The sequence below is a fragment of the Drosophila elegans genome, unplaced genomic scaffold (genome assembly GCF_018152505.1).
Source record: "Drosophila elegans isolate 14027-0461.03 unplaced genomic scaffold, ASM1815250v1 contig_538, whole genome shotgun sequence".
In the NCBI taxonomy this organism is placed as follows: Eukaryota; Metazoa; Arthropoda; class Insecta; order Diptera; family Drosophilidae; genus Drosophila; species Drosophila elegans.
The window spans coordinates 194,809-207,908 of NW_024545921.1; the positions used below are offsets into that span (position 1 = coordinate 194,809).

Sequence of the window (13,100 nt, forward strand, 5' to 3'; positions counted from 1 at the left end):
AAATACTGTTTCATGTCATAGCAGATAAGTATCTCACAAATGATATTGTAATTGGAATGGAAATCCTTAGTCAAGGATACGAAATCATCTTGACACCTGATAAATTTGAATTTTTTAAGTTTAAATCTGTAAACGTCTGTAAAGTATCTGAGCCATCTGCCGTGTTACTTAATGTTGATACTGAAATGATAGGTAATGACAAGGAAAACTTAATTAAATTACTTAAAGACTATAAAGCTGCATTTATTGATGGAATCCCTTGCTCAAAGGTTAAAACGGGTGAAATGACTATTGATTAATTAATCCGAACAAAACTGTGCAGCGGCGTCCATATCGGTTGAGTCCAAATGAAAAATAAATTGTAGGTGAAAGGATAACAGAATTGTTAAACTGTCAAATTATCCTACCTAGTTGTTATCCTTATGCTAACCCTATAGTCTTGGTTAAAAAGAAGAACGGATCCGATCGACTTTGCGTTGACTATCGTGAACTGAACAGCCATACTGTTTCTGACAGATATCCCTTACCACTTAACAACGGCCATATTGCGGGTGCAAAATATTTTACTTGTCTGGATATGGCTAGTGGATATCATCAGATAACCATTCATCCCGATTCTGTTGAATATACCGCGTTTGTTACACCTGATGGGCACTATGACTATCTGACAATGTCATACCCTTATGTAATAGTCTATATTGACGATATAATGTTGGTGTCATCTACCATAAAATTAGGTATGGAAAATTGAGGACTGTGTTGGATATATTGACTGCAGCGGGATTTTCTTTTAACATAGCAAAATGTGAATTCTTAAAAACAACTGTACAATACTTGAGGTATGAGGTACGAACTGGAGAGTTAGGGCCTAATTCGCGAAAAATTCTTGCGTTAAATTCCTTGCCACCACCGCAAACAGTTCGTAGCGTAAGACAGTTCATAGGATTGGAGTCTTATTTTCGAAAATTCGTGCCTCGGTTCTCACAGACTATGAAACCTATATGTTCCTTAGCTTCGAGTAAAAGTGTGTTTAATTAAAATAACGAATTGGAAGATATATCCTTATAAATGAGCCTGTACTTGTTTTTTTTTAATCCACAACATCCAATAGAGTATCACACAGATGCAAGCTCTTAAGGTTATGGTGCAATGTTAATGCATCGAAGCAATGGTAGTCCTCATGTAATAGAGTATTTAAGTAAAACTACTTCCCCTGCAGAGTCTAGATACCATTCATACGAATAAGAAACCTTGGCAGTGGTAGAATCCGTTAAACAGTTTCGTCATTATTTAGTTGGTCAAACGTTTGTAGTGTATACTGATTGTAATTCTCTTAAATCATCGCGGACAAAGATTGATCTGATACCAAGAGTGCATCGTTGGTGGGCGTATTTGCAGTCGTTTGATTTCAAAATAGAATATAGAGAAGAAAAGCGCATGGCGCATATGGGCTTTTTTTTTTATCGAGAAATCAAATTCAGGAAGCCAGCAAAGTTGAAAAGTCTTTAGTTCCTGAAAAGCGTGTAAACTTGGCAGAAATCTCAAGTGACTGGCTTGCTGCTGAACAGCGCCAGGATTTTAAAATTACTGATATCATTACTAAACTTAACTCTAAAGAGTTGTCAGATGATGTTGCACAGGCTTATGAGTTGAGAAAAGGTGTTCTGTTTCGTAAAGCTCAGAGAAATGGAGGAACCCGTTGTTTGCCAGTAGTGTCCCATGCATTTCGATGGTCAGTAATAAATCAAGTGCACGAGTCTATCATGCATTTGGGATGGAAATAGACTCTTGACAAAACTTACCAATATTATTGGTTTGCTAAGATAAATAAATATGTTATGAAGTTTGTCGATAGCTGCATTAAGTGTAAAATTGTTAGGGGTTCATCTGGGAAGATACAAGCCGAGTTACATCCAATTCTAAAAGTGAATGTGCCATGGCACACGGTGCATATCGACATTACTGAAAAATTAAGTGTGAAAAATGATCTTAAGAAATACGTGATAGTGATGCCTTAACAAAATTTGTTTATTTGTTTCATACTTTAAGATTAGATTTTGGCAGTTGTATTCAGTCAATGAAATCAAATATATCTTCGTTCGGAATACCGCAGCGTATAATAGCTGATCAGCGTAGATGCTTATTTTAAGCTTCATCTTATAGCTACAGGAGGAAGCCGTGCAAACGGTCAAGTTGAACGTGTGATGAGTACCCTTAAGAATCTACTGTCAGCGGTTGAATCAGGTCACCGATCTTGGCAAGATGCTTTAGGTGAGGTACAACTTGCCTTGAAATGCACAGTCAGTAGTAAAATCAAGGCAAGTCCCTTAGAGTTACTTGTCGGATAGGAGGCTCGTCCTTTGGGTTTGATTCCACCGCATGATACAGAAATGGAGGTAGATAAAGTTAAAGCTAGAGATAGGGCAATTGAACAATCAAGACAGTTACGGCAAAATAAAGTTTGATAAAAATAAAGCAGCAGTTGAACGACATTAAATTGGAGATTTGGTTTTACTAAAAAATGAAGAACGGCATCAAACTATATTGAATGTAAAGTTTAAAGGACCATTTTTGGTTGGTGAAGTTCTAGAAGGAGATAGATATATCTTGAAGTCATTCCATAATAAGAGAACTTTTAAATATTGTCATGAAGATTTGAGAAAGATGCCAGATGGTTATGTTCCGAGTGAATTGGAGTGCCCGCCTGAGACTTGTTGAAATGGTTATAATATATCCGTGTGAGAGGATATGATATGTGAAAACAAAATGTCCATATAGAGTATGGAATGGTTGCAATGAAGTTGCAATAGACTTCGATAAGAAAATGTTTGTGAATTGCGGATGTGTTTAAGAATTCGAATGGAAATTACCTGGCGGGTGCAAAGTTTATGCATGGTCAATATATGTCAATATTTGACTGAAATGTATGAGTTAAAGATATGGATTTGAGATTTAAGCTACCTGCGTCATTGGGTAAGCACAAGTGAAAGACGAAAGTTGGGACATGGCGTGTGGCGCTCTTGACGGGATTATGCTCTTAAACAAAAGGGAATCATAGTGGCGATAACTAAAGTCGAATTTTGAATTGCTGAGAATTAATTGTTAAAATGAATTTGATTATGCAAAGAGAATAAAAATAGAAATTTGTTTATAATGTTGTGTAGAATGTAAAATAATGATAAGTTATGAAATAAGAGAAAAATGTTAGGCGTAAGATAATATATCGAATAAATAAATGGTATTTGAAATTGATGAGATAAGGAAAACACAAGCTATAAATACGGATTTACAAGTCATATTTGAAATATTAAGATTACAGTACACGAAGACGTGTAATTGTCAGAATGGCCGTGTCGGATCTTAAATTATGGTAGTCAGTGTAAAATAATTAAATCAAATGCGTGTACCAAGTGACAATTCTCGTCTCTGCACTCTAACGTATGTTTGTTAGTACGCTTTGTTTCGTTATTCGCCAGGCGTTCAGGATAGTTCGATGCGATCATGAGAGAGAGATGTTGGGTGAGGTTAGAGGCTTGAGAGAGAGATGCGCACTACGATTGTTGTGCGTGTATGCTTGAGCCACTGCGAGAGGCAGCGTTTTCTGGAGAGCATTTTCGATATGCTTAGAAGCTGGCAAGGAGTCTCAAGTGGGCAGTAGTGTGATCAAGTGTATTCGCCGTATCGGGTCCTGCTGCTCTGAGCCCTGGTGCCTGCCGCTAGGAAATTTTTGTGTCCACTTGTATGAAATGATTAGTCTATCTGTTGTATGGTAAGTCGATTTATGTAACATTTCGTTTGGTGATTAAAAGATAAATAACAACTTTTTGTTTTTTATTTGTTTTATATTTGAAAGGGAAACATTTTATTTCATTTCACAACAGTAATGAATTCATTTCTATTACAAAAATGTAGTGTTATTTAGTTGAATTCATTTAACCGAAAGTCGAGAACCGTTGCAAAGTCGCGGTGGATTCAAATTAGGCAACATCATAAAAACTTTACCCACTTTGAGTGGCAAGTTATGTGATGGAAATTCTGATAACTCCAGAGAGTTCAAAAACTCCGTTAGATAATCAACGGATTTGTATGACACCAAATCGCCAGAAATTTTTGATTGAATGGTGAAAATCAGTGCGTGTACATCATTATTCTTTGCGGCAAGAATTGCTCGTTCACTTAACTGCCTTCAGGCAAGAAGGCGTTCCACAAGGAAGGCAACGTCTGCCTGAAATCGCCTGCCAATAATATCATCAAGCCGCCAAAGATGTTTTTATTTTGCCAAAGATCCATCAGTGTCATCTGCAGGCGTTCCACAAGGAAGGCAACGTCTGCCTGAAATCGCCTGCCAATAATATCATCAAGCCGCCAAAGATGTTTTTATTTTGCCAAAGATCCATCAGTGTAAAGTTAAGTGCTGCAAGTGCTTTCTTATGTGCCATTGTGCACTCATCTCAAACAATGAGCTTACATTGCATCAATAATTTTCCCATTGCACTGGATCGGGAATTATTGCATGTTGGAGCATCAACTGTGTTTAAATTGAATGGCAACTTAAGCGCAGAATGTCCAGTATGGCCGCCATCTAGAAGAGTTGCCGCACTTCCAAATGATGCTAACGCCAAACCTATGTCACATCTGCAACTGCACATTATTTCGGACAAATTCCTGCAATGTATCATTGTAGGTTTCATCGGTTATTTGGATTCAGGATTATTTGTTAGAATGCGTAAGCAATGAAAGATATCTTCACATATATCGTCTTTGTATTTGTTTAATAACTGAATTGGTTGTTAAGGAAAACATGTGGAGATGATAGTGGCAAATGCGCAAATGATTTTGGTCCTCGTACATTTAACAACAGCAGTCGCAAATGAAAATATTCATAATTTCCAGGATGAGCAGTATACAATCGACCTAGTGCATCAGTGGAAAACATCTGTGGCCAATCTGGAACTGGGGTTCCTTGTTGGAATTTCTTTGTTAATTGATTCCAAGTGTAATACTTGGGCATTTCAACGTACATCAGCGTTGGTGGAAATGAATCTGCTTCACACATGGCAAAGAAGCTAGTCAATGTTCTCGATGGTGGTCTCTCAACTCGTTGTGCCGCATTAGCCTCACTGAAGTAAACTCTTTGGCCATTTTTCAAATCCACTGCTAAATGTACAACTGTGGGGTATCTTTCATAAATTTGATATGACAATAATCGCCACAGTTTTTCATTAGTACTGACGTATACCAAATTTAGCCATGTCGCTGCCTTTTGTGACGTACTTGCACAAATATTTGATTGATTTGGCCGAATGACAACTCTCAACGTTTGCATGTGTTTCGAAAATTCGTGATAGCAGCGGGCAATATGGTACAATGAATTCATTTCCGATCTCAATCTCTTGATTTTGAACTTGGGTAGTTTGACCATTATCCTCTTTTGAACGCCGACGATAAACTGACTGACTGTTTCAGCAACTAACGGTTGCGGATATCGATTTGTGCACTTTCCATCAGCCATAATGGATTTAATGCACCGCACGGTCCGTGCACCATCTGTCACAATGTCGTGGAGATGGGGATCAGTGACTGTATCAGGAATTTCAGCTGAAATAATTCATTTGAATGTAAGTTGTTCAGCAACCATATTAGGATATGAGCATGCGGTAGTCCACGCTTCTGCCATTCCACAGAGTACATATAACAACGTGTGTCACCAAAAACTCGATACTAAGTAAGCACATTCATCAGAACCTTGAGTTTTTGCTGAAATACTCTGGCGATTATGTCATGGTTATTATGTCAACTTACGCTCAAGTTCGTCCACTTCGGATTGGTTGTGAAAGTAATAAATAAATCGGGAATTCCAAGATTTCGCACTTATTCATGGGCTTCCGATATAATATAATGGGAGAATCGTCAGACGTCCAATATTCTGAACATCACCATCACATCACCTTAGATAGTAGCTTTGCCTGATTGAATCGGATGAACGATAAACGTTCGTTCTCGACTTTGACTTATATGTCGACCACGATTGCTGGAATAACCGCCGCCACTTCAGAATGACATTGCCCTCATGTGTACGAATCATCATACGATATGCATAGTAATTCATTGCGCTTAGATATTTAATCGTTGATACGCCTGAAAATGAGAATTAAATGTATTGTTAGTGGAAACCAATAATAGCAATAATAGCAATTATTAGTGTGTGAATATTGTACCTGTGATTGGATCGACCGATGCATTATAATGATTCTTTGCTAAACGACAATGTATAGCGGTTTAGTTGGATCGCCAAAAATAATTGCATTATTTGCATTGCATTGCATTATTAGCGTGAAAAAATGCTTGCATTTGTTCAATAATTCGTTTCTTTAACTGTTGAGTTCCCTGTATATTGCACCGCACATACATATTTTCACCATCGACGAAATTAAATATATTTGCAGAAATTGAGGCGGTTCATCTGGTGTTGGCACCATTGAACCATGCAAATGATATATTAGTCCTTGTAACTGTAATTGCAAACAATCATTTGTTGAAGAATACGGTGTAAGTTCGGATCGTTGATGGTGTATATGTAGTTGTTACATGTTGCAATTCATTGTGTTGGTGTGAATGATTGGTTATGGTTATAGGATACAACACACACTTTACCTTGCAAGAATCCGCATTAATCCACCTTCTCGAATGATAGTAGTCATGAGAAAGCAGTTGTTGTATTCAAGGATGTGTTGAAGAAAATGGCTGGAATCGAGATCACTTCCACCCAACAATGTTTTGAGTGGCTGTGGTGGTGTAAGCAATGGATCCAGTTTGACTTTTCCACTTGCGCAGCACAATCCAGCCCTTTCTCTTTTGATCTTTAACGCATTGCAATATCGGCATATAGCCGTCATTGGTTCAATATCTAAATTTTCATCATCACTGTAGTTCCCAGTGGGATCATATTGGAGTGCCAAGCGATTGTACGATACCAATGATCTTCGTTGTCCAAATCGGGCATTTTCTCTTATTATATTTCGTCTTTCTTCGCTTATGTGCGGCGGCCGATGTTCGCACGTCGTCCTCTAGGCATAATATTGATTTAATGGTTTCCAATTTAAATGTAAGGAAACGAATAACTTATATTTAAAAATTATTTTCACAATTTCACAGTGAACACAATACTGGTTTGTAACATGAAATCAACTGAGCAGAAAACAATGAGTAGCTGTCAAACAATTTATAACGCACCGGCGCCATCTACTTAAAACATTGGTTTGTAGTACATGCGATGTATCGGAGATGGCGCTGTATGTAAAAAACGATTTTCACACGTTTCTGTTGAAATTTTTAGCTATAAACCTCACGAAGCTCGAGGCCTTTCCAACGAATGAAAAACCATGGAAATCGGGAAGGAAGAAAACCCGACTTATTTTTGTATAATAATGTAATAAAAAAATTGTTAAATTTTTCGTTTAAGGGTATATAATTTATTTTTGTAGTTGTCGTGGGGCTCCTTATCTGGTTTTTTTTAATTTCCTTTGTTTCAAAAATATATTTAATGTACCTGGTACTCGTAGAGTATCAGTCAGTATCGTAGAGTAAAAGGGTATATTGTATACGTCTAAAAGTATGTAACAGGTAGAAGGAAGCGTTTCCGACCATATAAAGGCAGCGAATTTGTGTGATTAATTTCCCCGGGAAAACTTGTCAATGTGTGTGTGGTTTTATACTGTTCCTGTGTGCTCTGCAGCTTGTCATTGTAGCGGGGGGTGGGGTGCAGCTCGCACTTATCTTGTAGTGTTGTCAATGCAGTTTGGCAGATGGCGCCAGGTATAACACGACTGTTTTCTGAGGGAATATTTATTTTGAATTTTGTTAGCTGAGTAATGGGTATCTAATAGTCTGGGAAATCGGCTATAGCGTTCGCTCTTGTTTTTTTTACACTTGCGGGGGGAAATATAATTTTAGTTAGAAGTCTTCAACGCAGGGAATATAAAGCATAAATATTTTTGATCAGCATCAATAGGTTAGTTTATTTAGCCATTTCCTTTTGTCTGTCCATCTTTCCGTCAGTTTCTACGCAAACTAGTCTATATGCTATAGTCGTCCAATCCAGCTCGTTCCGACTTGATAACTACTTGCAATAGAAAGACAGATTTTGGGAAAGACAGAAGGACAGACGGGTTTCCTTCACTGCGTTGCAACTTCTGACTGAAATTATAATACCCTCTGCAAGGGTATAAGAAGTATAAGTTTGCTGTTTTTTTCATAAAAGGTTAGTTTTATAATTTTAAAATACCGGTTTAAATTAAACAAAATTTAAATTAAAACAAAAAAAAAAACAAGAAAAGAAGCTTGCATCGGCAAGCCGAAGTTTATATGCCCTTGCACTTGTTTCAATAATTTAATATTCTTTAAGACATCATAATTTCGATGTATATAGGTATATGTTTTTGAACATTAAAGTTATTACGATTTTCTACTCAATTATTCGATCTTCTAAGGCAGCTATATGTTATAGTTTTCTGATTTGAATAAAATTAAAGCATAATTCTGAATTTTTAAATATTTACTATATCAAAAAATTCAAAGCATAGAGGAGTTACAATTTTGTTTCCTTAATTGTTTTAATTTTCCGACTGTTCTATTGGGAGCTATATTATACAGTCGGCCGATATTATTGAATCTTAAACTGTAACTCTGATATATTGAACTACTACTAAATCTTAAACTCAAACAAAAATTTATAGCAGCGATTTTTCCTAAGGGAGCTATAATACTGACTTAGTTTTTGCAATATCTGCAAGGGTAAATAATCTTCGGCTTACCGAAGCTTGATTTCTTTCTTGTTTCAAAGAGATTTCGTTAAAAAAGTGTACAAACGATCCGAACTGTTACGGCTGTGTCATAACAAAAATTTAACATAGAGATTAAGTACTCTAATTTGCGAAAGTTCCAATTTGATAAAATTGTATAGCTAAGTTTAGAAATAAAACATCATTTTACTCGCCTACAATAATTTTGTAAACTCAAAACATATGTTTAATCCAATATTTATAACTTTACCAACATTTTAGTTTAAAACTTATAAAATGAATTGTTTTGTTTATTTATTAAATAGCATTGGCCCTGTGCGATTGGTCACAATTACAACAAAGACGGAGAAATCTGGCACGACGGCATTGTTCTCCTCGAGAAGCATCCACATATTTTTCAAAGATGTCTGATATCGGAGGCATTGAAATCATTCACTTACTGGACCAGCTAAATAAAACCTCATCGGGAAATTCATGCGACATAAAACCTTTAATTCTTCAAGCCAGTGCCAATATGTTTTGTCAATATATGTGTTCAGTCCGGTTCGATTATAACGACAAAGATTTTAGAAAAATTGTTGAGTACTTTGATGAAATCTTTTGGGAAATTAACCAAGGATATTCTTTTGATTTCTTACCGTGGTTAATACCGTTATACAATAATCACATAAAACAAATAGTTCATTGGTCCACCACAATACGTACATTTATTTTAGATAGAATTGTCAACCTTCGGGAAATAAACGTTAATTTAGAAGAGCCTGACAAAGATTTTACTGATGCTTTGCTAAAAAGTCTAAAAGAAAATCAAGATGTATCGCGTAATACAATAATTTTTATGCTTGAAGATTTTATTGGAGGGCACTCCGCGGTTGGGAATTTGGTAATGTTGGCACTGGCGTACATAGCTAAAAATCCATCGATTGGTCAACAAATTAAGCAAGAGGTAGATATCGTTTCCAAAAAGGGCTTAAGAAGTATTAGTCTTTATGATATGAATGTAATGCCATATACAATGGCTTCGATTTCAGAAGTTTTACGATATTCGTCGTCTCCTATTGTTCCTCATGTAGCTTTGGAAGACACAGTAATATCTGGATTTGGCGTTACAAAGGGCACAATCGTTTTTATAAATAACTTTATTTTAAATATGAACGAAAAAAACTGGAGTTGTCCCGATCTATTTGAGCCTGAGCGATTTTTAGAAATAAAGAATATGGATCACAAAAATCATCCATTAAAATTGATTGACTTTAAAAGAAGGTCGGAGGGATCAGACCTCTGTGTTAGCTTTGACGAACAGAGAAACAGCAAGTCGGGTGAGATTAAGCTAGACAAATTTGCGAAAAAAAAATTAAACACTTTGCTTCAGCTCAAAAAGACTATTCCTCATTTCATACCTTTCAGTGTAGGTAAGCGCACATGCATTGGACAAAACCTCGTAAGGGGGTTTGGTTTTCTTTTACTTGCAAATATTATAAAGAACTATAATGTTAACAGTCCTGACATTTCAAAAATTAGATTAGAAAAATCGAGCGTGGCTTTGCCGCCAAAATGTTTTAAGTTATTATTGCGACCAAGAACATAAATTTGTTTGCATAACATTTATGATAATAATTTGTAAATCTGTAAGCACGACAGTCAGAAAAAAAAAATTTCGCAAGAAACTGCATTTAATAAATAAAATGTTATACTTAACTTTTAATAGCATAGAGAAAACTAAAATTTAACTGTTTATGCTTTCCTAACAGAAATATCTTTATTTACAGAAATACGTATTACGGATAAAAAGCGTAATACATATTTCTGTACATATTATCCCAAATCAGCGCCCAGGTCGAATGAACTTGACCAATAACTTAAATATTTATGTTTTTGTAAAACGAATGTGAATAAAATGTCATGAATTTTCAATATATGTTTATTTATTGGTAATAAATTTGGAATTTTTTAGCAATAAAACGGAAAATTGAGTTTTTAAACCCTTGACGAGTGAGCTTTGCTATATCATTCCGATCAGCACGGCGTTTGCAATACGACAAGTGTAACAGCTTTAATAAATACCGAAGTCAAGGAATGAGTCAAAACAGGCAAGCAGCAATAATTTTTTAACGACAACAAAACTTAAAAAATTGTACCTGATCATTCCTATAACAGCTGTAAGATACAGTCGTCTCATTATCAATATTTTTTAACATGAAATATATATAAACGCAGGATTACGGTCTCGGAATATTTAATACTCATCTAAATAAAAATTAGTACGTGCGCTATAAAAGCTTTACTAAATTTGGTTTACTTGGCATTGTTCTGGCGACAACTGATCCATCTGGGAGGTGAAACAATCGATAATAGGAATATTGGGGTGTTTAGAATTTCCCCCCTTTCCGGAGCCATGTTCTTCTATCTCGCTGTCCGTCTGTATGTACGTCGAGATATCGGAAACTTTAAAAGCTGGAGATTTGGGATTAATCATGTAGATTATAGTAATTCCCACGCAGTGCACGTTTATTTCAAAACGGAGCCCACTCTAACGCTCACAAATCGTGAAAGTATATACTGCCACTCTGAGACATGTATGTAGGTATTTAGCTTTGTGTATGTGTGTCAGCCATATCCATCGGTGACATAAAATGTTCACAATCGATTTATCTTCGTATATATCAAGGTCATCCTCGGGGTTTTCCCAACTCTCTTCAGACTCGAATCCGTACAGCTCCTCCGTGAGCCGCACGAACCGCAAGTAGTTGTCTTGTAGTTGAACCAATCGCGCGACATGGGTCGGAATTGACCGAATATCTTCCACGAATTTAAGAGCATGCTTATGCGCCCCAGTAAAAAAGCTTTTGCAAAAGCCCCGCTGTTGAATTAGACTCCGCATGGCGATCGAGGTTCTATACGATGTAGGAATCTATAGATCACCGATGACAAATTCGAATTTAATTAAAATGTCTCGAATGCAAACACATTACTGGCTATCCGGCTCAAAGGATTACTAATTTGATGAGTCATAGAAGAATAGTATGAATTAGTTCGTAAACATGTTACCGTTTTGAGATGAATGGAGAAGTACTACCTAAGACAATGCATATGAAATAAGCTGCGCTTCATGCCCTGGTGTGAGTGTGGATATAATACAATGTTTAATAATTTATCGAACTGCGCTAATTAGATAAGATAAACAAAGTAAACGTATAGGGTGTCTGGTTTCCAAACAATAATTAATAGTATATAGTTTAATGAGTTATAAAAAAAGATGACTATTTTGTTGCTTATGTTTGAGTTTTTTTTTACTATTTACGAATGTTATAAAGCCCACGCGGAGGTTGTTGGCCAATAATTTTTACAGTATTAGGTAAATACTGAGTAATTATCTTGAGGAATTAAAGGCGCAGACCGTTAACTGTACAGCTTCCCGATCCAACCTTGAACGAATCTCATAGAAGCCGAGTGGATTTTTAGTTCGAGCGAATCAATGTCCCAACCTTTTCGGGAAATTATGAGGTCTGGAAACATTTTGGTTCTTTTTGGGATCTATCGGAACAATTTCAAGTTTCACTGACAAAAAATTCATTATCTTAAATACTATCTATCTGGCGATGCGCTCGCATAATCAAACATGTTCCCGATACTAATAAAAATTAAAGTGAAGCCTAGGACAAATTACAAAAACGATATAACAAACAATCATTAATCGTACGATCGTTTCTGAACAGTTTTATAACGCTACCTATTGCCACTACCTGTAACATTAGTACCGTGTGGAAATTGACTGATGGCGCAGACGATGTAATTCGTGGTTTACAAGCCATTCAATGTGACCAACGAAAACCTTGGTTAATTTTTATACCATTACCCAAATTGGATGCTGAAATTCGTCTATCATGGCCGAATGTGTAGAATCTGATCTAGCCAGTGTATCACTAACCAATTCTTGGATTTTCTGGCGTCACATTATGACACCTTAGAAGCCTGCCAGCTCGTTCGTGCGCCACAAGCACGACGATTAACTGCCACACAACAAGCACACTCTCATCCTTGACGAGAGGAACACAATCATCTTGCCAGCAGAACCATCCACTTTTTAGGTGCAACCAATTTTTTGTGTTGGACATCGCAGATCGCCGAGAATTCCTGAATATCAAGAAGCTTTGTTTTAATTGCCTTAGCGCCTCACATATAATCGGCAGTTGTACCTAAAAAACACGTGTCGGGTTTGCCACCGCAAACATCACACATTGGTCCACGGCTCGCCGCAGCAAGTTCAAAATAGAATCTACGTTGAAGCAACACGCTTTA

At 36.5% G+C, this 13,100-nt stretch overlaps 1 protein-coding gene across 1 annotated transcript in view; it reads left to right on the forward strand.

The window, feature by feature from the left end:
• Positions 1 to 10,693, forward strand: part of LOC121467735 (cytochrome P450 307a1) — a 167,173-nt gene extending 156,480 nt beyond the window's left edge. The window contains exon 2 of the mRNA XM_041709994.1: positions 9,107 to 10,693. Within this exon, the coding sequence (XP_041565928.1) occupies positions 9,107 to 10,389 (1,283 nt within the window). The 3' untranslated portion in view covers positions 10,390 to 10,693. The remainder of the gene's footprint in view (positions 1 to 9,106) is intronic.
• The last annotated feature ends 2,407 nt before the right edge of the window (positions 10,694 to 13,100 follow it).